Here is a 26,055-nt window from a genome sequence, read left to right as displayed (position 1 = left end):
AAATGTGCAATGCAGACGTCTCCTCCATTAAAGTGAACCTACGTTCACACTTTCTTCTTTCTGTCACTTCCTCGGTGATTTTAAAGGTGCAAATACATTTGGAATTGTGTAATTAATCGACAACAAAAAAAAGGTAGTGGGCCTCATTTCCTCTCCGGTTCTTAAAACGTGCAACCTGCCCCTCCAAAACACACTGTGGTTGTGGTTCTTTTTAAAAAATGGGTGGAGAGGAGGCCAGAATTTAAAACCCTCAGATGTCCCTAACCCCCCTTTTCACGTTTATTGTCAAGACAAATACACATTGGGCTTCTTTCAATTTCATTATCTTCTCTTGTTCTTCTGTGTTTGGAACATGGGTTGAAAAGCAGTGGCCCAATATTAAGCAGTTCAAGTGCCTTAACGGTCCTTTTTAAGCAAAGGCTGTAAAACTGGGTAGGAAATGAAGAAAAAAACCAACAAATAGAAGATTTAAAAAAAAATTAAGGACAATGCCACAGAAATGCTGCTGCTGACAACACTGTAATCCTGTTCTTTCTAAGTCAGTTGTTTGGTGTTACAGTGCCCCTTGTTGTTGTTCCTTGGTGTCAAAGGGCATTTCCCCTCCCCCACTCTGCCTTGGTTTGGGGGAGAGAAAAGGGTGGGGCCAAGTCTGGGAATGCCTCCCATAAGATTGGGAAAAAAATAAAGAATCCATTTTGCTAATTGTCACAGTTCACTTCAGGGTGCTTGTTGTTTCTGAGGTGGTTTGCACAGCAAGCGGCTTCTGGGTAGGGAGGACAACCAAAGGACGATGGGCCTTAGATTCCTCAGATTCTTGCAGTCCTTCAGTCTGCCATCGATACCTGCGGGCACGGACCATGTTGGGGACCCCTCTTTGGGGGCGCTGTGAGCTTTTCTTCTGCCATATGTCATACTTTGAGTACTTGGGATGAGAAGGCTTTTGAAAAGGATCCTGAAGGAAAAGGGGGGGAGAAAGGGAAGAGAAATAAAGTTAGACTTTTCATCTGATACTTTAATTCATCACTACAAAGTCTGACCAACTTCTGGCTGTGAACTCAAGTGATTCTCTTCAGCACAAAGGTACACAGCTGAAAAATTCGTGCATACTTGAATATGTTCCACCGAATTTGTTTCGTGGCTAACCTAACAGTCATCAATTTTGCTGAAAACTTCAAAGTCTTCTTATACTGTTTTATATTGTGTCTGTTTCTTATACAGCTATTTTACAGATACATGTAAAATGTGAGCTTGTTTCTGACAAGAAAAATATATTGGCTATTGCATAACATGTAAAATATCCTTTCCTCAGTAACTGAACAGAGGCCCCGGTCACACGAGAGGTTTTGGGCCGGGAGAGGAACGGATCGGGGCCGCAGCAAATGGGCGCGATCCCACTGCAACATCTGGGAAGCATTGCGCGCCCGTTCCCGATCCGGCCCTTCCACCCGAAACCCCGCAGCAAAAATGAACCACCTACCATGGTGGTTCGTCCGGGAAGGCCGCATCAAAGCTGGCTGTGGGATCGCCGGCGTGTCCTTTCGCGGCGCATCCACGGCGCCTGGCCAAACTGCGCATGCTCACACATGCGCAGTTCGGCAGGCTCCCCCTCCCGACGGTAGCTTCCTCCCTGGCATCTGATCGTGCCGGGGAGCAACGGTGCCGCGGCTCAGGGGATCCGTGGGATCCCGCCGTGGCGTCTCTACTTTGGTGCGGCTCTGATTTGCCGCACTTTGGCCGATGTTTTTCCTGCCGTGTGGCAGGGACCAGAGTTAATTTCCCCAAATTAACACTCTGTGACAGAAGCAAAGGCAAGCAACAAATAAGATTCTTAATTAAGGAGAGGCCCAGCAATGTTAAGTTTAACATGGGATGTAAGTCCCACTGAGTTCAGGCTACACTTCCAATTCAACTTTCTAGCTGCCAATAGAGATGCCAGAGGTTATCCAATAGTTCTTTCTTTTTTCTTTCTTTTTACTTTAAGACTCAGCTATTGAACCGTTGATCCCAATTCCCAGAGGGTTTGTTTAAAATGCAGGTTTGAGAATTTAAAAACTGTACATGTCTCATGAAGTGGTATTCAGCCATAACGTCTGAGGGAAGCTGAGCCAAATATCACATTGTAGACTCTGTCACATGAGAGCATGATAGGAGCTCCCCAGTCACCAGATTAAACGTGATAACGTATAAAAAACTGTATAAGAATTTACATTGTGAAATAATGCTTGCAGCACTCTATTCTATTGAAGATAAGAATACAGACGACAAACCTGAAGAAGGATTCGTAAACGGACTTATACTAGAAATCCGTTGTTTGTCTGAGACTATACTGTAATGTTTCACATGTACTGCCAAGCCTAAGATCGCATTTAAGATGTTATAGTTGAAATCTTGCTGACTATTGAATTCTAAAAGCATTATATATAAATATCTGCTTATATTGTGTATTCATACACGGTGATTTATTGTTTTGTTGGTTACATTACACCGTGGTCTTGTTTGTTGTAATAACTGCAAATGCAGCAGATATTGGCGATAAGGGTCCTGTTGTCTCACGGCATTCTGTTTTTCAAAATGCATCCTATTACTTAGATACCATCTTACCTTGTTTAGTGCTGGTAAGACTACAAGAGAAGATGATGAGAGGTCCCGCTCCGATTTGACAGATTTTGCACAGTAAGTTTCCAAGAGATTAAGATCGCAGCTCCGGAAACAGCATTCCTCCACTATACCACGGTTGAGCCGGCCTCTGTTTCTGCCCACCGGCCGACCTATAATGGTACAGTCATGTTAGGAAAAAAGCTCGGGACTCAGCTGATTGCATATTTCTACAGGAATCATATTTTACTATCAATATGTTGTTGCTATTTGGCCCATTCAACAGGTTCACATCAACTTTTTTTGAAAATTCCACAAGTAGTATTAATGTTTGATTTCCCCCCCCCAGAGTAACTTTATTACTTCTTTGACTCATGATAGAATATATATACTTTCATGAAAAAAATAGCTCAGAAGTTCAGCATTGATGTGAATGCCCAAGGAAATTTTACAGCTAAGTAAATAAAGCTCACAGATAAAATATTTCTAAGGGGATTCTGCATTTAGGGGAAATGCATAAAGAATTGTAATAATGTTTTATAAAGTAGTGTGTGGGGTGGGGGGCAAAACTGAATATTCTAAACCAAGCCTGCACCACTTGCTTGCTACGTGCAGGACTAGACTGCCAAATACAAATTATTACATGCAAATAGACTTTCATTTTAATGTGTTTAACTCCAAAATATTAGTAATGAGCTCTACTGAAATATGTAGCTTGTCAACCGACTGATAAATTTTTACAATGTCATACACTTATTCTGTTACTACTTAAGGCACAATCACTGTTGGATATATTTGCATTCTTTTATAAACTCTTCTCAGGGTCTGTCATGTTATCCTGCTCCCTTGAGAAGATTACATGTGGTGCTGGCAGAGGAAAAACTAAGCCTGTGCACAACACTTCAGACACAAGTACCCTCAATATTGACAGAAGATGATTAACAAAGCTTTGGAGTTAAGACTGCACAACCATACTTATTCCAAGAATGACTGCTAGATAAAACCTTGGAAAAATTTAAGAAACCCCTGTGTATGTCTTCTGTTATGGATATTTCTACCTTCCCTCCCTGAAATGACTATACTTTTCTACAACAAAGTTTCAGTCCAGTGGCACCTTTAAGACCAACAAAGTTTTATCCAGAGTATAAGCTTTCACGTGCAAAGCACACATCTTTGCACACAAAAGCTTACACTTTGAATAAATCTTTGTTAGCCTTAAAGGTGCCACTGGACTCAAAGTTTGTTCAGCTGCTTCAGACCAACATGGCTACCCCACCTGAATTTAGGCTTGCCAAGTCCCCCTGGGGGGCGGGGAAACCCCCACCTGAGAGGCCCGTTACCCGCCGCCGGTGGATCAGGCCCCGGGGGAAACCCCACCCCCAAAGCATGTGACATGCCCAGCATCAGCACATCACCCGGAAGTGACACAATCACGTCGGGCACGGTGAGGGCGGGGCCACAATCATCCGAGGGAAAACTCTATGGTTTTCCCTCAGATGATTGTGGCCCCGCCCCCAACATGCCCGACGTAATTTTGTCACTTACGGGTGACGTAATTGCGGTGCACGCACACATAGACTCCCGGAACGAGACTGGACTCCCCTGCTCTGCAACAGGTAAGGACTTGGCAACCCTACCAGAATTATACTTTTCTAGGTTAGTCACCATCATCTGTTTTCCTTTCAAGACTGGTACCACATATTTCAAATTACACAAGTGGACACGGGTTTGCTGGGGTCCAAAATCAAAATCAGCCTTCCATCAGAGATGTTCTCAGGAAAACAACAACAACAACTAGAAGTATTCCACCACAAAAGTTACCTCTGGAAACAGTGGCTGAAGAACAATTTGAGGTTATAAAAATACGCAATTAGTTCGCGAATTCATGTCAAGATGGGGATATTCCTAAGAATTTAGCCTGTGACGCATAGAGAAATGTGGTAGCGTGCTGTTTAACTAAGGAAAATGCTACTACAGAAGGCAGACTAGTTGGCACACCCCCCCCCAATAATGCTTAACATTTTAATAGTACTCGTAAGCATTCGAACTCTCAGTAGTTCCTTTGGCAGCCCTGTATGGTATTATTATTCCCATATCACAGACTGGACACTGACCTAAGAGCACCTGGCTGAGGGGAGATCTGAAAGACTCTCAGAAGAGCACAGGTCATCTCCTTTGCAGATTTTATACACTGTCTTCCCATTTTAGCTTATTTCAATCGACATTAAGAGATTCTTTGCTCATGGAATGGTACATGCGGGATCTCTGGACATCACCTCCTGTCCAGACGATATCAGCCAGGCTCACTTTCAGAAATAAAACTATATCAGCCACCTTCATTTGACCCCTTCTCTGTCTTCTGAACTTCCTCTCAAGAGAAGGAACAGGGTCATGTTCACCAGCATATCCAGCACCTGCGTTCTGTGTCTAGAGCAAAGGACACAGTATGTGGACACAGCAGCTAGACACAGATTCTTGAACCGTTCCTCTTTCAATTGGCGCTCCCCACCCCCCAAACAGGAACTGCAAACAGCCTTTTCATAATGTTGCCCAAGGTTACTCAGTACTGCAAATACCCATGTGGGTATTGAGGAAGTGGGGTGGCGGGTGGATGTCTGTAGCGTAGAGGGAAATTTGTGACACACTTCCGAATAATTGCAAACGACTCCAAAGCCTGTGCCCCCTTCCCTCACACACCCCTTAGCCACCGCTTCTGTCTGATCAATCAAGCACTAATCCAAGCGGAAGAAGACTTTGGGTGTAAACAATCCGCTTTCCCCCTGTCAGAGGAATGTGGGCACCAACAAGAAGGCCTTTGTCAGAGAGCTGGGCAGCAGCAGCCATTGTTCCAAACCCCTCCCCCAAAATAGCTTCTCTTCCCCCCCCCCTTTCTTTTTCCTAGTATTATTCTGAGGGATGCAGAGAGAGAATGTGCTTTGTCAGCATAAGTGGCTGGAAAGAGCTAAATTCTTATCAGCTGTTGGAAAGGAAGAAACAGGAGCTGTTTACAAATAAGTCAGATGCCTCTTTCTCCCCCTCCCCATCAAATCCATCATCTCTTCCTCGTCTAGGAAGACACAGGCAGATACAATATTTTTTGCCCATTTTTTAAAAAGAGCTTAGCCCCCTCTGATCTGGAATAATGTATTCCTCATTGGCTCGGCACCCGACTCCTTCCTGTAGTTCATGCCCATGGTGATGAGCGTAAAAGCAACAGAAGATGATGCTTCTGCAACATTTCTCTCAATCCTTTCGCACTGGTTCAAGTGGCCATTGTTATAAAAGTGGCGTAGGACAAACATTAATTGGCTTTGTTGTTCATTAAAAGCTCCTCTACAGGGGTCATTTCATCTCTCTTCAGTACTGCCACCAGATCCCCTTGCCCCAATATATATTATTATTAATATAATTATTAAATTATTATTATTAAACTAAATTATTATTATTAAAAATAACAAACTTTCAAGAGCTGAGCTGTTAGTCTGATTTCAATGGCACTATGATGAATTGCTTCAAGCTAGGGTCCTGACCTTTGATGGTATTGGTCATAACTGGAATTTAAAGGGCACAAGACTGTGGTGGCGAACCTATGGCACGGGTGCCAGAGGTGGCACTCAGAGCCCTCTCTGTGGGCACGCGTGCCATCACCCCAGCCAGGTCCAGACCATCATTAAAGTGTCGAATTCTCTGCCAAATAATTTTAAGTAAATGAAAGCATTTGGGATTGCTTTCCTTACTTTGTTTGGATCATCCTAAGTTAATGTATGAGTTGTTTTTTCTAAAGTAAAACCTCAGTATTCAGGTTAAATTGCCGTGTTGGCACTTTCCGATAAATAAGTGGATTCTGGGTTGCAGTTTGGGGACTTGGTCTCTAAAAGGTTCGCCATCACTGGCCTAGGAGGACCCTTTTCAGAAGGAGAAACATTCAACTGTCTACATGAAAAAGGTATCAGGTCTGATGGTCATGGACAGGGGTCATTTCTTAGAAAAAGAGGTGCAGGAGTTCATTAGCATAACTCATTAGCATAACCTATTTGCATATGCCACACCCCCTGACATCACCAGAAGTGTGTCGGAAGGAAACACCCACCGCTCAGGCGCCACTGGACTGTTTTGGATTGCTAGCTATTGGGGGGGGCATGCAGATCTGTCCTCACAGAGGAGGGAGAGCTTGTACCTGAATAAAATTTGGTCTTAAAGGTGCCACTGGATTGTTTTGGGCCGGGGGGGGGGGGGGCTCTGCAATTTACCTGGCTGCTTCTTGCTCTGACTGAGGGCTGCTGGGAGCAGGGGGTGGGGCTTGTTGCATGTGCCCGCCCCCTGGGCTCTTTACTGCCGGAACTCCGCTCCTGTGTGCTCCTGCAGGAAATGATCCCTGGTTATGGATATGATAATGTGTTATGAAGTTGTCAGTGAGCTAGTGGCTTTGGTACTAGCATGATCGTGTTTTTTTTTGGGGGGTGCGGGCTGGAGATTTTCATTCCCAGCTCTCACCCCTTGAAGATGAAGCAACTGGAGACAGGTTTGCTTATGCTGAACACGTTTCCTCACTACTGAGTAACCACTGCTCATTAGGATTAGGGGCCAAGGTCTTCAGATCAGAGAGAGTTCAGCTTTTGGAAAGGCTCAGTCCAAGTTCATCTCTTTGGAAATTAACTACTACCTTCAGTTCTTTTAAAATGCAATGCTAAAGGTAAATGTGCCCTCCTTGCATCCACGGAGAATTTTTTAACCCTTCCTGCTGTCCTTCCCAATACCAAATTAATGCAGGAATTATTAGAAGCACAGAGGCAGCACACCACATCTTGGAGATGAAATACTTTTGTATCAAATACGTAAAGCAAGCAGGTGTGTGAACGCGTGTGCGCAGAGCGCCATCAAGCCACAGGGGTTGCCACTGGCCTCTGCAAAGTGTTCATTGGTGGTCTCCCATTCACGTACCGACCCCGCTTAGCTTCTGAGTCTGGGCTACACTATATCATTCCACATCCCCTTTTCAATGTGAGGGTTTACTAAACAGAACATCAGATTTCAGTATCACTTCGAAGATAGACACTGGATAAATGGGACCGTTTCCCACGTTGTAGTAGCTGGACTACGACTGAGACCAGGGTTCAAAAACCTCCACTTTGCCATGAATTTCAACAGGTGACCTGGGGCCACCCACTACCTTGCAGGGATCTTTATACATTGCCCCCCAAGCTCTTAGCGGGGTCAGAAGAGATAGAAAATTAATTCAGGGCTATTTTTGGGCAGGAACGCACAGGAACGGAATTCCGGCTGGCTCCCAAGCTGGCCACACCCAGCAGGAACTCATTAGCACAATAGGCCACACTCAGCAGCAGAAACTCATTAGGATTGGCTACATTAGGGGTGTGTGGCCTAACATGCAAAGGAGCTCCTGCTACAAAAGAGCCCTGGGTTTTGACAACAAACAAGGTAAACAGAATAACAAGAAAAAGGTGGGTGTGGCTGGATGACCACACTTCTGGTAACGTAGGGGTGCAGCCTAATGTGCTAATGAGCTGTGCTGTCAGGGGTGTGGCCCAATATGCTAATGAGTTCCTGCTGTTGGGTGTGGCCTATTATGCTAATGAGTTCCTGCTGGGCTTTTTCTACAAAAAGAGCCCTGATATAAATAATATATCTCCTTAGTTCTTCATCAGTAAGGAGAACAAAGCAAGACAATGTGGCTCAGTGAATTCCCGAGATGAGAGCGAACATTTGTCAAATAAACACTCCCCCCCCCCATTCCAGGTCTGTTATAAACAGGTAACTGAAGTTTGGTAGTGAAAGAAGAGAAAAGCAGTACCGACAAACATTCTCCCTCTCTGTTTTGAGATGTGGGGCTAAAGAAATGTAGCTGCACTTCCAGGTTATTGTGTCCAAAATGGAAACTGGCTGGTTGAACTAGGTTAATTTGTGTCTATTTTTAAATATATCATGTGTGCGCATTGTGCTAACACTGATATGATACAACATGACACTCCATAAAATTTTGAAGGAACACGAAGCAGTCAAAGATGCCAACAGTTTAGATCTACACAGGGTTCTTTTTAGATATGCTTCTAAGCGACATGGTCAAAGAAGAAACCTAATGCAACCAATGCGTCCTCTAAGCTGTAGATTCCTGTGAGCAAAAATTCACTTTGTGAGCAGGGGTCGTTTCATAGAAAAAGAGCTAGGGGAACTCATTAGCATAACTCATTAGCATATGCCACACCCCCTGACATCACCAGAAGTGTGTCATAAGGCCACACCCCCTGAATGCGCTCGCCCGCTTCGGGAGAGGGGATCAAAGTGTAATACAAGCCTCCTCCATGACATGATCACACCAATCTCAACTCTCTCTTGGGTCTTGATGCCTGCCAGTCATTCCCCCTGCCTGGGGGAAGCTACGTTGGACCAAAATACAGTCCAAACTGCTGTAAGGAACACCCGTCCACCCTGAGCACTTACAGGGTGCGTCAAATCGCCATTTTACCCTGACTGGAAGCAGGGGGTGGGGCTTCGTCGTGTGTCCCGCCCCCGCACCTCACCCGGGGGAACGACGATCCCTCACGATCCCCGAATTGACCCCTGTTTGTGAGCAACTGGCATTAAAGTTGAGAGAGCGCAATTTGGCTACAGCATAAATTAGTTTGCTCTGGAGCCATTCTTCCTAAGACAAAAATGTGTGAGCTGGAGGCTAAAAAACTGTGAGCTAGCTCACACTAACTCAGCTTAGAGGGAACACTGAATGCAACTATTAAACTTAAAACAGAGCTCAACGAGTTTGGTGTTTTTCCCCCCCAAGGCTGGTATTCGATTTATTCAAGATTACACACTGCAATTTAGAAAGTAGTGTTTCAAAATTCAATTTGCTCTCTGGTTTTATTATTATTTTATTTGTGTAATTTGTTTCTCACCCTCCCTGCCGTGGCAGGCTCAGGGCGGCTTACAGAACAGACATAAATATTAAAACAAGAAGATACGTTAAGACACAGAAGTTAGATTAAAACCACATCATATAAAATTTAGGTTTTAAGGAACATAAATATTAATAAAAGATGGCGATGTTCTCTCATCCAGAGAACATCTGGAGAGCCAGTTTGGTGTCGTGGTGAAGTGCGTGGACTCTAATCTGGGAGAACCGGGTTGGATTCCCCACTCCTCCACTTGCACCTGGCTGGATGGCCTTGGGCAAGCCGTAGTTCTGACAAGAGCTGTTCTTGGAAAAAGAGCAGTTTCTGTCAGAGCTCTCTCAGCCCTGCCTACCTCACAGGGTGTCTGTTGTGGGGAGGGGAAGGGAAAGTAGTTTGTAAACAACTCTGAGACACCTTTGGGTAGTGAAGGGCAAGGTATAAATCCAATCTCTTCTTCTTCTTCTACCTCACAGGGTGTCTGTTGTGGGGAGGGGAATAGAAAGGATTTGTAAGGCGCTCTGAGACTCCCTTGGGTAGTGAAGGGCGGGGTATAAATCCAATCTCTTCTTCTTCATCATCTCAACATCCAGTTGGTCAACTACCATCATAATCGGGGTTCTTGTCAGGCTGTTAGTTGTTACATTAGTGCTGATGCTGGGGCCAGGGCCACGATATAAAAAGGTAGTACCCTAATCGAAAGCCTGGTGGAAGAGCTCCATCTTACAGGCCCTGGGGAACTGTAAAAGGCCACGCAGGGCCCTGATGTCATCCGGGAGCTCATTCCACCAGTAAGGGGCCACCATAGAAAAGGCCCTGGCCTTCGTCACAGTTAGCCTGGCTTCTTTAGGGCCTGGGAGAGCCAGACGGTTTTGGGATCCCGGTCTTAGTGCTCTCTGGGGAACGTATGGGGAAAGGCAGTCTCTTAGGTAAGTAGGTCCCTGACCATATAGGGCTTTAAAGGTAAGAACCAGCACCTTGAACCGAATCCAGTATGCTATAGGCAGCCAGTCCAGTGCTTTTAGGGCAGGCTGGATGTGTTCCCACATAGGAAAACACAACAGCCTCACCGCTGCATTCTGCACCAGCTACAGCTTCCGGATTTGGGACAAGGGCAGTCCCATTACAGTAGTCCAATCTCGAGGTGACCACTGCATGGATCACTGTTGCGAGATCATTGCGTTCAAGGAAGGGAACCAACTGCTTAATCAGCCGTAGGTGGTAAAAGGCAGACTTTGCAGTAGAGATGTAAAGTTTCCGGAAATTTTGAAGCTTGGGAAAAAAACCAGGTTTTTTTCGGGGGGAAACGGAAATTTTCGGAAAAATTGAACAAAAATTCTAAATTAGCACTTCTTATTTTCTTTTCCAGACTGAAAGTCATTCTGTTAGTTTAGGAACATAAAATGTGACTATGGACATTTTACTTGGCATGAAATTATCACAACTAGCATATTCAAAATATAGTGTATCCAAACAATTATTACAAACAGAATAGCCACCACATGCAAGAACAAAACCGAAACCTTTTTCTTTTCTTGTGACAATAGCACCTCCTAAAGGAAGAAATGCATCTTGTTCTTGCATTGGAGAGTTCAGTTTGTAACCTAGGACTTGCTTGTCCTCAGTGCACAGAAATTAGATCAATCTGATACCATACATATTTTTTTAGAAATGATTTGAAAAATGTTTGAACACCTTGTCTTAAAATATTTTATTCATCATGTTAAAATAAAACGTTCCATAATCTTTTCTTTTTTCAATTTTTCCAATTTTTCGGGGGGGAAACGTTCTCTCCCCCCCCCCAATTTTTTCCAGTTTTTTCCTGGCCCTCACATCTCTACTTCGCAGTGGCTGCTACCTGGGCCTCCATCAATAAGGAGGCATCCAGGAGCACTCCCAGACTCCTAACATCCAGTGCTGGCACCAGTGGCATCCCATCGAAGGTCGTGAGAGGGATTTCTAGCCTTGGCCCGCTCCGACTCAGGCACAGGACCTCTGTCTTCGTCAGATTCAATTTCAGTCGACTCAGTCTGAGCCAACCAGCCATGGCTTTCAACGCCAGGTCCAGATCTCCCAGACTAGAGTCTGACTGGCCGTCCAACAACAGATAGAGCTGGGTGTTATCCGCATATTGGTGACAACCCAGACCATACCTCTGGGCAATCTGGGCAAGGATGTGCATATAGATGCTGAATAACATTGGGGAGCACACCGCTCCTTGGGGCACTCCGCAAATAAGCAGGTGCCTTCTGGATAGCTGTTCCCCAATGGCCACCCTTTGTCCCCGACCCTGAAGGAACGCAGAGAGCCACTGCTTGTGCTTTAAAAGACCTGATAACTAGGTGCCAAATAAGATTAAGAGTATTGTTTGGTGGATACCCACCGCTAGAACTTCTCTCATCATTTTTATAGAGAGAAGCACAGGTTAGGAGAGGCGCCATGGTTCAGTGGTAGAGCATCTGCTTGGCATGCAGAAGGTCCCAGGTTCAATCCCCAGCATCTCCAGCAGAGGTCATTTCGGGGGGGGGAATGCGGGGGATCGCAGTTCCCCCGGGTGAGGTGCAGGGGGCGGGGCACATGACGAAGCCCTGCCCCCTGCTTCCGGTCGCCCCGCTTCCAGCCCTCATTCAGCCAGGAGGAGGCAGGAGAAGAGGGAGGGTAAGTGGCTTCCTCCCCGCCTCTCCCCACCCCTGCCTGCCTGGGGCCAGGGAGGGCCTTGGCGGGGCTTCCTCGCACTCCCGCCGGCCTTGCAGGTCCACCGCCGGGCCCCTGATGTCAGGGGGTGTGGCATATGCTAATGAGATGCTAATGAGTCCCCCTAGCTCTTTTTCTACGAAATGACCCCTGATCTCCAGTAAGGATTAGGTAGTACTAGGTGATGTGAAAGACCTCAGTCTGAGACCCTGGAGAGCCACTGCCAGTCTGACTGGACAATACTGGTTTGATGGACCAATGGTTTGATTCAGTATAAGGCAAATTCATGTGTTCATCCTAATCACATTGCATTATAATGCCTGGGATAAGCAACAATCAGGAAATTTCACCCCAAGTATGGGTGACAAGGCGGCCTTTGGTAACTGACCAGCTCAGCCTCAACCTGTCATCTTAAAATAACACTGGCCTACTTTACAGGGCTGTAGTGAGGTCTGCTGAGATAATGTGAAAAACACTTCTCACTTCCTTTCACGTGCCAAAGATACTTACTAAAATAAAATCCTCTGTCCCCACAGACAAACTGCAGTGTGTCCACCAACTCTCCACCACAGAGGGTTTCCGCATGGCTGTACGCAGAGGCAGAATCCACCACATATGCCAAGAAGGTGAGCGCCAGCAGTAGTACCCGCTTCGAAGTGCACATCTTCGGCACCTGAAAAAAATAGGTATAAAAAGAAGAATGAAACTGTCCCTTCTGTATTACCCAGTCAGCTATGAAACAATACAGGAGCAAAGTAGAAGACTTGAGATACCACCAGTGACTTTTAAGGCAGCTCCTGCACAGTGTTCCCTCTAAGCTGAGTTGGTGTGAGCCAGCTCACTGTTTTTTAGCCTCCGGCTCACACATTTTTATCTTAGCTCAGGAAGGATGTGGCTCCAGTGCAGGCTAATTTATACAGCAGCCAAATCGCCCGCCCACAACTTTAATGCCAGTAGCTCGCAAAGCAGAATTTTTGCTCACAAGACTCTACAGCTTAGAGGGAGCATTGCGAGTCCTGAGAATGTGTGTCCCCCCCGCCTCCATTTGTTTGCTGTAAAGCAGTGCATCCACAAGGGGGGAAAGGAGGCGATGAAACTGAACCCTTCTTGATTTTAATGCTAGTTTCAGTTGAGTGTAAGTTGTATTGGAAGACAAACCTGTTTGAAAATGCACCATGGAAAGACACAGGCAGCTGTACTAAATAAGCACTAAGGACAAGATTGACAGGGGATTCCTTTTCATACTGAGGTCCATACAAATAGGATAGGGCCTAAACTGCATGCTCCAAGTAGTATAAAAACATGTGCTGAAGGAGCAGAGGTATCAAAGTTAGCCACTGCCATCCCTTTTGGTCAATCCTGTAACACTTCCAAACCAGACACTGAACTTGTTCAAGCAAAGGTACTGAAGGAAACAGAGTTGCCAAGTACATATGCAGACTAGCTAAGGCTCCGGTCACACAGGCCAGATAACGTGGGGGGGAGGCGTGGCTGTTCGCCCCAGAGCAAAATAAAGCGCGGTAGCCCAATCACATGGTCCCCCGAGTCTCCGTGCTTTGGCTGTTAGCTGGCGATCACACAGCGATGCTGCAGCGTGGCAAAGAAGCAGCATGGCGCGATCACACAAGCGTTTCACTGCAGAGCAGCACTGCTTTCAGTTTCATGTTTGTGTGCATGTGCTTACGAAAAACATCCAGTTTGCGACGGGACGTGGATGGGCGCCAGATGCCATGGGATACTAGTGCTCCTGCGATCTCGCGTCGGAGCGCAGCAGCCCCAGGGAGTGAAGAGGAGGCCCGTCGCCACCTCCTTGGGGTCGCCGCCCTTCAGCACGAGCCCCAGGGAGCAAAGAGGAGGCCAGAGGACGCTCCCTGCCGCCTCCCGGGGTAAGTGAGGGATCTGCGGGGGGGGGCAGAGGCTTGATTTGGGGAGTGAGGGGGGGTGGGAGACCGGGAGACCCTCCCCCATCTCTTTGCCCTCTTTCTTTCCCTCCTTTCCTTCCCCTACTTTTCTTTCCCCTTTTTCTTTCTCTCTTTCTTTTCTCTTCCTTCCTTCCTTCCTCTCTTTTCCTTCTTCTTTCCTTCTCTCGCTTTCCCTCTTTCTTTCTTTCTTTCTTTCTTTCTTTCTTTCTTTCTTTCTTTCTTTCTTTCTTTCTTTCTTTCTTTCTTTCTATCTTTCCCTTTCTTTCCCTGTTTCCTTCCTTCGTTCCTTCTCTCTACTCTCTCGCTCTCTTTCCTTCCTCCTTTCCTCCTTCTGTGGCCCAACTCTAGTGAGAAGGGGTTTAAACTTTAAACCCCTTCTCTCTTTGCTTCCCCCCCCGGGAAGGGGAGGGGAGGCTTTTGAAGATGCCTTCCCCCCCCTTTTGCTTCCCCTTCTGACATCACTTCCAGTGATGTCAGGGGGCGTTGCATATGCTAATGAGCTATTATGCTAATAGCCTAGTACGTCATTAGCATACCGTATGCTAATGAGCTCCTGCAGCTCTTTTTCTACAAAAAGACCCCTGCACACAAGCATGTATATGAAGTTGTCAAGGTAGACAGACCAAATTATGATCTTTTGGCTTCTAAAGGGGAGGGAGAGCAGAGGCAGGGAGGCTAAGTGTCCTTAGCCTCCCTGCCTCGGGACAACAACAACTAGCATCAATTACAACCCTGTCAGCTGTGATGGATTCCTACAGAATGGTTTTGGACAATTGTTTTAATCAGCATTGTTATAACTATAAAGAATCGTTAAAAGCATGTTTTTTTTTGGGGGGAAAGCAGTCTGAAAGGGAAGGGAGAGTTTGTATGGAAGGAATTATTTTGTTGTTAAGGTCTTGATTTTGAAAATCTAGATTGGGTTAAGAGAATATATTACTATTCCCTGGAAGGGATAACTGACGTATGGTCATCACGATAGCACAAAGCAGACAGGGTGACCTTTTGTAGAGTTGGAATGAATCCCATGAGTGATCTAGTGTAATCTATTGTTGGCATAGCCTCAAGCTTTCTAATGTGACCCCAGACAGAGTCCAAGGCCAATTTCCTATCCATTAATCCATATTACCAGTGCGGGATTACCAGCTTTCCAGTAATTTATGTTATGTGTTGTCCCCAGTGGGAGAAGCAACCTAACTTTCTAAAGTGGTTACTAGTCCCACATGGGGGAGAAAATACTTTCTGTAAAAGGCAGGGGAAACACGATGACACTCCAAGGATAATTCTGATTTCTTACTTAAAATAAATCATCTGATTTGGTTTAAAACCAAGTACACTTTCAGAACATTCAATTTAAATACTGGACTCTAGCTTTTTCTGTATATCCAGCATCTAAAATCTTGACGGGTAGCAGCAGCAGCAAAAAAACCCCACAACCCTCTGCAGCTAATGAAAATATGAACAGCTAATCAAAGAGCCATCTTTGCTGAAAGTAAATGTTGAGATCACAACCAAGTTGGGCCAAAAGTAAAGCCATTTGTGATTATTTTAGTCAATCTGTTGGGAACAGGAGGATTCCCGTTTTTCTCGCTTGCATACTTTAGAAGTAGCAAAAACAACGTTCAAGTGTGCCTTTCTAAAAACTTCCTGTTAAAGAGGCTTCATAAGATTAGTACTGCTATAGATTAGTTTTTACGTTTTACAAGAGCTGTTCTCATTGGGCATAAAATATTGTTTATTTAAAATATTTATACCTCACTTAATTTTCTTAGACAATAAGCTGCAAGGGCACAAAAGCCTAAACACATTAACAAAAGTAAAGACAGCACACAGATTAAAAACACAGCCAGATCTGCCAAAAAACTCTATCAAATGCCCTCTAGAATAAACCTGTCTTGCGTGTCTTCCTAAATGCAGGAAGTCAAGCTGTCAGGGTTTAGATTCTGAGATGAGATAGATCAAATTATGATCCTTTGGCTTCTAAAGGGAGCGGGGCAATGCCCTCAGTTTTACTGCCTCAGGCAGCTAACAATGAATAGCATCAATTACAATCCTTTCAGCTGTGATGGTGCTTAGGAGAAACTGTCTAGCTAGGCTCTGAAGTTCAAATTTGGCAGAATGAAGGCAAACCCAGTCATCTTGGAAGGCATAACCATTTTGCAGAATACCCAGGCATTTCCCAAAAATGAATCCAGTGAATAAGCTGGGCACTATCATTTTGTGGTACTACAGATAGGATTGCTACTACTCCCTCCCCACCCCCATACTTGTCACCTCTCTTAAAGAATATGTTGATTTTACAACTGTGATGTTTGAAATTCCCTACAAGATCACTATTGCAAAAAGGCCTGCTGAAAAGATTACATGGGCTCTGGTCACACGGAGATTTTGCCGCGCGAAAGACACTAATGTCGGGCGTATTTTCGGGGTGCAGTCACACCGCAACACCTGGGAAGTGTAGTGCACCTGTGGCCAACCCATGGCGTCCTGGCGACGATGCGGAGTTAAAAAGTACCAAGGAAAGTGCACTAGTATCCGGAAAACGCGCGGCACAGGTGGGTGTCTGATCGCGGGAGCGCTAGTATCCCGTGGCACCCAGCGCCCGTCCACATCCTGTTGCAAACTGGATGTTTTTCATAAGCGCATGCGCACAAACACGAAACTGAAAGCAGTGCTGCTCCATGGAACTGCGCATGCGCGCACACACGAAACGCTAATGTGATCGCGCCGCGCCACTTCTTTGCCACGCTGCAGCATCGCCATGTGATTGCCAGCTAACAGCCTAAGCATGGAGACTCGGGGGACCGTGTGATCGGGCTACCGCGCTTTATTTTGCTCCAGGGCGAACAGCCACGTCTCCCCCCACCCCGGCGTTATCTGGCCCGGGGCCACGGTTGACATAGGGAGAGTCTGCCCAAATGGGCTAGAAGCTCAAAATGTGTTTGCCACATTCTTCTGTCACTATATGCAGGATTCAGCTTTTGATCTGTCACTCAACAGATTACAGCAGCATCCCAGAAGCTGTCCTGTGTAGGGTTGCCAAGCCCCCCGGTTTGCCAGGGGTCCCCCGTTTTGGGGGGGTTCTACCCGCCGCCGGCCAGATGGCTGGCAGGGGAAGCCCCACCCCCAACACCCACAGCCACCCATCTCTCTCCCTTTAAGGGTGTGCAACCCATGTTTCATCCCAACCGCGAACTCCGCAAGCTTGCAGGGAAAAGCCAGCTTCATTCTTAAAAGGGAAACGCAGCTTCTCTTAAAGGGGAAACGTCAGCTGCCGGCTACTTTAAGTACAGAGAACTGCTGTTTCTGGAGATCCGGCGCACGGCCGGGTGTGTGGGGGGGTGGTAGACGTGCCAAACATGATGTCATCACGTTGGGGATGCCCCACCCCTTCCAGGAATGCCCACAAAGTCCCCCGCTGGGGGTGGAAGATGGACTTGGCAACCCTAGTCCTGTGTAAGACGATAAATGCTCAACTGGCACACTGCAAATGGGGAATCAATACAGCCAAGCTTTTCAGGCACTTTTCCTACTGCTCCTATACATCCAATAGTCTGTGTGAGTAGAGCTCCTACTCTGAATCTGGACGGGAGGGAGGGAGGGGACTTGTACAAAGCATCTTCAAAGATCCCAGTGAGCTAAAAACCAATTACTTGTTGCGTATCAGTCTTAGTGAAGATGTTGCAAAATATTACAGGGTACCTCTGCATTTGCAACTTATCTTTCAGGGCAGCAGAGGAGTATAGGCTGCATCATTTGATGGTGAGTTTTAAGGACAACCAAGAGCCACCACCCCCTCCCCCATTTATCTTCTGCATAATAGGTGAGCCTCAGATAGCTAGTTTAACCACTTTGTCATCGACCCTGGTAACAGTAAATTTATCACAGAGGATTGCTTAATTTTTATGTTTGACAAACTCTCAGCAAACAATTCCTTTTCCCAGGAGGCCTCAGATCTGGGAATTTATCTGTCTGCTCACAAATTCTTGGGGAGGAAAAAAACCCTGATAAGGTTTATTTCCCTGCCCTGTCCTAAAAAATTCTCTCCCCAGCACCGTGCAGCAGGATCACTGCAACAGTGGATGATGTGGCACTTACAAGCTTTTCCTGTCCAAAATGCAAACACACACACACAGTGCAAATCCAAGTTAAACAACAGTCTCTTGACATAGCTCTGAAAGATAACTACACATGAGAAATCCTAGCTGACCTCCATATTGTGCAATGGAAGGGGTGGATGGGAAGAATCGCATCCCAAAATAAAAGCCAGCCTCCATTACTACTCTGTCTTCTCACAGCAAATCCTGCTAGACTTGTTTCTTATCTTTATCTTGCTCTTGAAGCCAATGGCGTTTCAGAATGAACAGCCATGGATCCCTTCTATGGTTGTAGATTCTACCACACAGTAACTGATTTCCCACACTAAAATACTGGACTCTAGCTTTTTCTGTACATCCAGCATCTAAAATCTTGACGGGTAGCAGCAGCAGCAAAAACAAAACACAAAACCTATGCTGCTTATGAAAATATGAACAGCTAATCAAAGAACCATCTTTGCTGAAAGCCAAGTTGGGCCAAAAGTAAAGCCATTTGTGATTATTTTAGGAAATCTGTTGGGAATAGGAGGACTCCCGTTTTTCTCGCTTGCATACTGTAGAAGTAGCAAAAACAACTGTAGTGCATCAAGTCCGGACAAGTCCAGACATGTCCAGGGACAACCGTGAGCATCGCTCCTAGAGACAGTGGACTATGAGGAACCTAGCCCCCACTCTCGGCCAGGAACCTAGCCCCCTGATTGGAGCGGCTAGGATCCTCATAGTCCATTGTCTCTAGGAGTGATGCTCACGGTTGTCCCTGGACATGTCTGGATTTGTCGGGACTTGATACACTACAACAATGTTGAAGTGTGCCTTGCTAAAAACTACCTGTTAAAGAGGCTTCATGAGGTTAGTACCGCTAAGATTAGTTTTTTACGTTTTACAAGAGCTGTTCTCATTGGGCATAAAAATATTGATTTTGCCATTGCCCGCCTCTGTGGAGCAACCCCTCAGCTTCCCTGGTGGTCACCCATCTAAGCACTAACCGGGGCCAACCCTGCTTAGCTTCCAAGATCTGACAAGATCTGACTAGCCTGGACCATCCAGGCCAGGGCATGTTTTCCCTTACCCTCCATGCAATGCCAATCCATTTCCCTCCCCTTTGGGACATGACGCAGGGCTCTACTTGTAGCAGGAGCTCCTTTGCATATTAGGCCACACAGCCCTAGGGTAGCCAATCCTCCAAGAGCTTACGGTAGCCCCAGTAAGAAGAGCTCTGTAAGCTCTTGGAGGATTGGCTACATTAGGGGTGTGTGGCCTAATATGCAAAGGAGCTCCTGCTACCAGTAGAGCCCTGGATGAGGGAACAAACAAGGCACATTTACATTATTGTATTGACAGATTCTGATAGGAATGTCAGTTTTTAAACGCCCCGTCATAAAATGCTGCACAAGGGGAGATGGCACTTGTGCTGTTAACTTTTTTATTTGTTATTACAGTCAACTTGTTAGACTCAGGGCGGCTTACGTCAAAACCGAGATCGTCATAATCCATTGAACAACATTAAAAAAATGACTAGAAACAATATATTAATCGGCGGAAGACGGGAGGGCCTGGCGGGAGCTGGTCCGTGGGGTCGTGAAGAGTCGGACTCGACTGTGCAACTGAACAGCAAACACCTTACATTGTCTAAGATGACGAGACTTAATCCAACACCTAAATGGACGTCTGCATATTCCAACGCATAGCTTGGATAATATGGATGATCTCCTCTCACTTCTTAACGCTGGCTTTTCAGCGGTGGTGATGTTCACCTTGGGTTTTCCTCCTCGCTCTCTCTCACCAGTCCCAAAATCAGTAAGCAATCAGGCATAGAGCAGCGGGGGGGGGGGGATGTTTGTTTATGAGCCAGTGCTGAACTCTTCTATGCCGTTTCCCATCCCTACCTCAATCTTCTGCAAACAATCAAAACAGTCTTGCATCTTTCAGTTTACTCCACAGCAGACTGTAGACAATGCGGCAGGGGACCGATAACAGAGGCGTAGTAGAAGGCTTGACCGACAGTGTTGTCATATAGACTACTACCAGTAACCAGTGTTCCCTCTAAGCTGAGCTAGTGTGAGCTAGCTTATCGTTTTTTAGCCTCCGGCTCACACATTTTTGTCTTAGCTCAGGAAGGACGGCTCCAGAACAAACTAATTTGTGCAGCAGCCAAATCGCTCGCTCACAACTTTAATACCAGGAGCTCACAAAGTAGAATTTTTGCTCACAAGACTCCACAGCTTAGACGGAACATTGCCAGTAACAGCATGACTTATGACCTTAAGGGCTCTACCCCACTCTGACTCCATTTGCCAAAGAGCCACGTTGAAGACATGGTTGTTAAATGGGTAGGAGGAAAAGCTGGAATTACACATTACTAGTCTGGTCAGGACACAGCATCAAAGAGGACAGGTGTGTCACTACCTGGCTGTATTAGAAAGATCTACATTATTGATTTGCTGTACTTGTGCGTGCCAACATATGCATAGGCCATCAAGCTTGAACTGCTGAGAAGTGAAACTTAGATACATCCTTTCATATGCATCCAAGACCACTTTCACACAATTATTCCTCAGGAACACCTATATTGCCAGGATAAGGCAGCTCTCTGGTTCTAACACATGGAGAGGTTTTTCTCTCTCTATTGGGCATGCATGCGACAGATACAAATCCCACTGCTTCAAAACAGGAGCCCTTTTAGTCCTACATCAACAACACCACACTAATTATTGTGTAAGCTATTTTTAATTGCCTTTAACATTCCCTTTTGTTAAGAGGATTTGTAATGCATCAAAGTGTAGATAATTACTCTTTGCTGGATGTTATCTCCTGTGCATGCACTTGTACGCACACTGTTCTACCAGCCAGTGTTCCCTCTAAACTGAGTTAGTGAGAGCTAGCTCAGTTTTTTAGGTTCTGACTCACACATTTTTGTCTTCTCTCAGGAAGGACGGCTCCAGAGCAAACTAATTTATGCAGTAGCCAAATTTTATGCCAGTAGCTCGCAAAATAGGATTGTTGCTCACAAGACTCCACAGCTTAGAGCAGCGATGGCGAACCTTTTAGAGACCGAGTGCCCAAACTGCGACGCAAACCCTCTTATTTATTGCAAAGTGCCAACATGGCAATTTAACCTGAATACTGAGGTTTTACTTTAGAAAAAACAACCCATACATTAACTTAAGATGATCCAAACAAAGGAAGGAAAGCAATCCCAAATGCTTTCATTTTCTTAAAGTTATTTGGCAGAGAATTCGACACTTTAATGATCGCCTGGGCCTGGCTGGGGCGATGGCACGCGTGCCCACAGAGAGGGCTCTGAGTGCCGCCTCTGGCCCCCGTGCCGTAGGTTCGCCACCACTGGCTTAGAGGGAACACTGTCTTCCACTCCTCCAAAATATGAAACCAGAGTATTCTAATATCATAGAGACTGAAGGATAAACTAGACATTACAGCTGCATGAGTCATGTCAGAGTGTTTGCTGTGTCAATTTCCTATAGTGAGGTGGTTTCGGGAGGGTGGGCTGCAGTGAAAACGTAAGAGTCAAGACCAGTAGCACCTTACAGAGCAGCAAGATTTCCAGGGCATAAACCTTTGCGAAGCAGAGCTCCCTCTGTCAGGTGGTGGCATTTAAAGCATAGTGTGAGGCTCCTTGCCTTGACCTCAGTGGCCCAAGCTCGCCTGATCGCATCAGATCTCAGAAGCTAAGCAGGGTCAGGCCTGGTTAGCATTTGGATGGGAGACCATCAAGTTCTGCTATGCAGAAGCAGGCAATGGTCAACCACTTCTATTAGTCCCTTGCCTTGAAAACCTTACAGGGTCACCATAAGTCGCCTGCGACTTGGCAGCACTTTACACGCGCACAGGGCTCCTCATCCCCCAAACCAGCTTATGCACAGCCTTCCCCCCCCCCCACACACAGTGGGATTTATTTCCAGTCTCACAAACCCACCAGAGAAGCTACAGGAGAGGAGCAGCTGGGAGGAAGGAAAGTTAAAGGTAGCGAAAGAGTTCAGGTCCTTTCCATTGCCTGCCTATCCTGAAGCTACTTCTCCGCTGCAAATATTTGATCCTTGACCCAAATGTCTGCTGCATGTGTCTAACTCGCCCCTATATGCAAATAATTTGATAAGACGGAAAAAAACAACATCTCCAGTACAGGAAAGAATCTTTTCACATATCACAGCCCAAAAAAGTCAACCTTAAAACTCACGACATCAATAAACGCGGGGCAACATGTCTCATCACACTGGGTTCCAGTATGCTGGAAGTATGCCAACGGTCTATGAAATCATTGCGCACTTAGAAACCGTAGACCAGGAACAGAAGTCATCAGTTGGATTTGCCATGTTTTGAGGATGTAGTTCTGGTTTATGCAGAACCACTTTCCTGACTGTTTGGAGAGAACATTCTCTCCAGGCAACAAGGCATGGAAGCTTTTGTGGATAACAGTGTCCCCCCCCCCCACACACACACTTCAGGCTACCAGCATCATACAAATTATTAATAACATAGGCAGGCGAGTAAAAACATTTGTGGGCTAGTAATTCGGGCTGTAACTTTTTGGTCTACTCAGTCAATTAGAAGTCTTCTTAATCCATTAAAAAGGACCCCCAATTAATTAGGCAGAATATCTTTTTTTTCAACTGTCAGTTATTTAAGTCTTCACACACCCATGAGCAGCAGGTTCCTTCTCCAAAGGATTTTCGTCTCTCATAGGAATGAGGGAGTGCTTCTTCTGAAACGGTGCCTGCTGCTGTGACCCATATCCATCGCCTGGAAGCCTTCTTCAATGTGCAAGTCAATTATCGGTATGAATCCGATTCAGAATCCTAAAATCTATGATGATTCCTTTAACGGAAATTCATCCCAATACCTTTTGTAGCATTTTTAAATGGCCAGGCCTGTAAACTGCTATTCCCCATTCCTTGTGATCATCCTCCAACAACATTCAGAACTAAATTTGAATGACACACCACCGAATCAGAGAGTTTACATAGCTTTCAGTCAGTTAAACCAAGCCTGGTCCTCCCTTTGGCAAACAAGACTCCCACACAAAGTATACTATAGCCAAGACAGCTGAGTTACTGCTGTTGCTCTTAGTGTTCTTTCCCCCCAAACAACAACAACAACAACGTATTTTCAAGCAGTTATTTGCTTTAAGGCAAGAGATTAGTGGGACAAGAGAGCTCCACCTAGCTGCACACTTTCCTTTCTGTCTCCTGTCTCCATACAGTCTTAAGCCATCAGACCCTCGGCCTGCATTTATACCACTCAAAAGGGTTATATCAGCAAAACAGTCCAACAGCTGCATAAAATAAAACTACAGAAAGCAGATAGGTAGGTAGGAAAAGAAGCCGTAAGCCCTGTTTATTCATCCCACTAGGGTATAAGAGTATTGCTTGAGCGTTGGTGTGCAGCCCAGAAGAAAAAAAAAATGATTTATTACATTAAATAAAAAAGGAAACACAATCCTGCTTAACTTTCTTCGGCATCTGGCAGAAACAGGGGAAGGAGATTTAAAGTCACTCTTTTCACCTAGCCGACGAATCAATTTTAGCTGTCCAAGTTAGCAAGTCCTTCTTTATTGGCCCTCTTTCTCTCTTTTCTTTTTTGGGCATTTGTTTCCAAAATCTGAAGCAAATTAGTATAAATAGGCATCTTTCAAACCACCAGTGAAGTCAGAGACCATGGTGCCCGGTGCACACTGGCAAGCAAGGCGCCCAAAAGACACCGCCAGGAAGTACAGTAAATTCAGCCCACAGTTTACCCTGCCAGTCCCGTGTTAAGATACAGATTCAGACTCCTGCCTTCTCCCTGTTTTAAAGCATTCTGTCTCACTACCTTCTCAGTCTCTCCCATGCCACTGATGAAGCAAGTTTCCCCCCCCCCCGAAAAGCTCTTGCTACCAAAAACAAAACAAAAACAACACACACCAGCTAGCTTTGCTACCACTCTTAATACTTTTCTTAAAGGTAAAGCATAAACCATTTTACTGCTCTCAGCAGGCAGCATCTCTCCGTGCCGATTCCACAAACAGTAACTTGCAATCACAGGTTTCAAAGCCCAGATCCTCACACTGTAAAAGATTTCTAAAGTGCTCTCTTATGACATTACAAGTCTAATTGACTGCAATGGACTGCTGTGGAACACCCAACTAGTTAAAAGGAGCCATTCGAGTCACTGGTCTTCTGTGTAGACCATGGGTAACAACAAGCTTTTCACTTCGAAGGGAAACACTGGGAAAGCTGCAATAAGTTCTGCCAGACATGAGATTCTCTAAATCATGATCTTTGTCGACTGTTTAGGGTAGCCCTTCCTCACTGCAACCCGACTCAATGCACGCACGACTGAAATCTTTTTTTAAAAAGCCAACCAGGAGTGCTAGTGCCTGTGAAGTAGTATACCAGGTTGTAAATAACCATATGCATTAGTGCAGAGTGATGTGCCAGACTCAAAGCACCCCCCGCAAGTGTCTCACGTAAAGCCACCCATGCAAACCTTTCTTTCTCTCTCTCTCTTTCTTTCTCTCTTTCTCACTCAGCATTCTGAGCCACACAGATTAGAAATCTTGTTAATGTACTACTGGCTGAAAGCAGTTCAGACACATCTGCTGGTACAGTTATGTTAGACTACAGTTTCCTCATGCGCCCCAAATCCCTCCTGCTCAGCAGAGTGCTAAAACCTTTCCAAGTTTCTCAAAACAATTACTCTAGGGGAAAGCAGTTGGAAGAGAAGAAAAGAGGGGAAAATAATAAAAAAAAATCCATACAAAGTAGAAGGCCCAGTGCCAACTGTTAACTCTCTCTCTGTGTTTTTGGCTCCACATCCCTGTTTTTCCCCTTCCTTCTCTAAGTTTTCATTCCTCCGGGACCTAACATGCTGCAGTGTTTTTTTGGGTTTTTTTTTTTAAGAAGTGAATTTAATAACCGCCAGAGCTGAGGAACTGTGTGTTCTTCACACAAAATGCACAAGTCTTCAGAAGTTTCCCCTTAGCATCTTGAGGAAAGCAGGCCAAACAACTCGATCATAAAAAAAGTCAGTCCCATCCAGTACATGACCTTGCATGTCCTTACCCACAGAGATGCAGTCCAGCTAGCAAGCTGGACTTAAGCCTGGTTCAGCCGGACGAATACCCTGCAGGCTGTTCCGTAAATCGGCAGCTAATATTCAGACTATTTGATACTGACCATTGAAATATAAGACTACCCCGGGGCATTTCCCCCCCCCGAACAAAAAACAACAACAACCCTGACACACTGCAGTAAAACACACTTTAGAAGGAAAAGGCATTCAACAATCTGCAATTTCTGGCCAACCACCACCTCTCCATTCATAAAACTCAAGGAACCGCGCGGAGTGAGAATCGTACTCTTTATGCCATGCATCACGCCTCTGGGCATACAAACTCCTTCGCCCTGAAATTGCTCCCCTTCCAAGCCTCTGGGTATCATCAACAGATGCAGCAGCACATCTGCCACAAGTTCCTACAACTCTTAGAAGCATTCTGACTGTTCTAACCTGCAGAGGCTGCCGGAGCCCCATCCTTACATGAAGTCCAAAAAAGAAAGAACAAAGTTTGAGTCCATTGGCACCTTTTAGGTATACCCTCCCGTGGTTTTAAAGGTGCCACTGGACACACACTTTTGTTCTGCCGCTTTAGACCAACACGGCTACCCACCTGAATAATAATAATAATAATAAAACCACGATAAATTCTGACCCATCCCTTGGGGTCCCTCTAGCGTCAAAATACGAGCATTGCAGAAAGGGGGGGGGGTTAGTTTCCCTGTTCCGAAAACCTGATGTCTGCACGCACTGGAGGAAAAGAGTAAAGAGATCGAGGAAGGGACGAGATATTGGGGG

The 26,055-nt window shown here is 45.7% G+C and overlaps 1 protein-coding gene across 1 annotated transcript in view; it reads right to left on the bottom strand.

The window, feature by feature from the left end:
• Positions 1 to 26,055, bottom strand: part of IGF2 (insulin like growth factor 2) — a 26,962-nt gene continuing 907 nt past the window's right edge. The window contains exons 2-4 of the mRNA XM_015426614.1: positions 12,702 to 12,864; positions 2,602 to 2,768; positions 1 to 952 (exon numbers count right to left, since the gene is read on the bottom strand). Coding sequence (XP_015282100.1) covers positions 713 to 952; positions 2,602 to 2,768; positions 12,702 to 12,864 — 570 coding nt within the window. The 3' untranslated portion in view covers positions 1 to 712. The remainder of the gene's footprint in view (positions 953 to 2,601; positions 2,769 to 12,701; positions 12,865 to 26,055) is intronic.

The sequence above is a fragment of the Gekko japonicus genome, unplaced genomic scaffold, assembly GCF_001447785.1.
Source record: "Gekko japonicus isolate JY-2015 unplaced genomic scaffold, Gekko_japonicus_V1.1 scaffold1848, whole genome shotgun sequence".
Classification (NCBI taxonomy): Eukaryota; Metazoa; Chordata; class Lepidosauria; order Squamata; family Gekkonidae; genus Gekko; species Gekko japonicus.
This window is presented reverse-complemented; position numbering and strand designations above follow the sequence as displayed.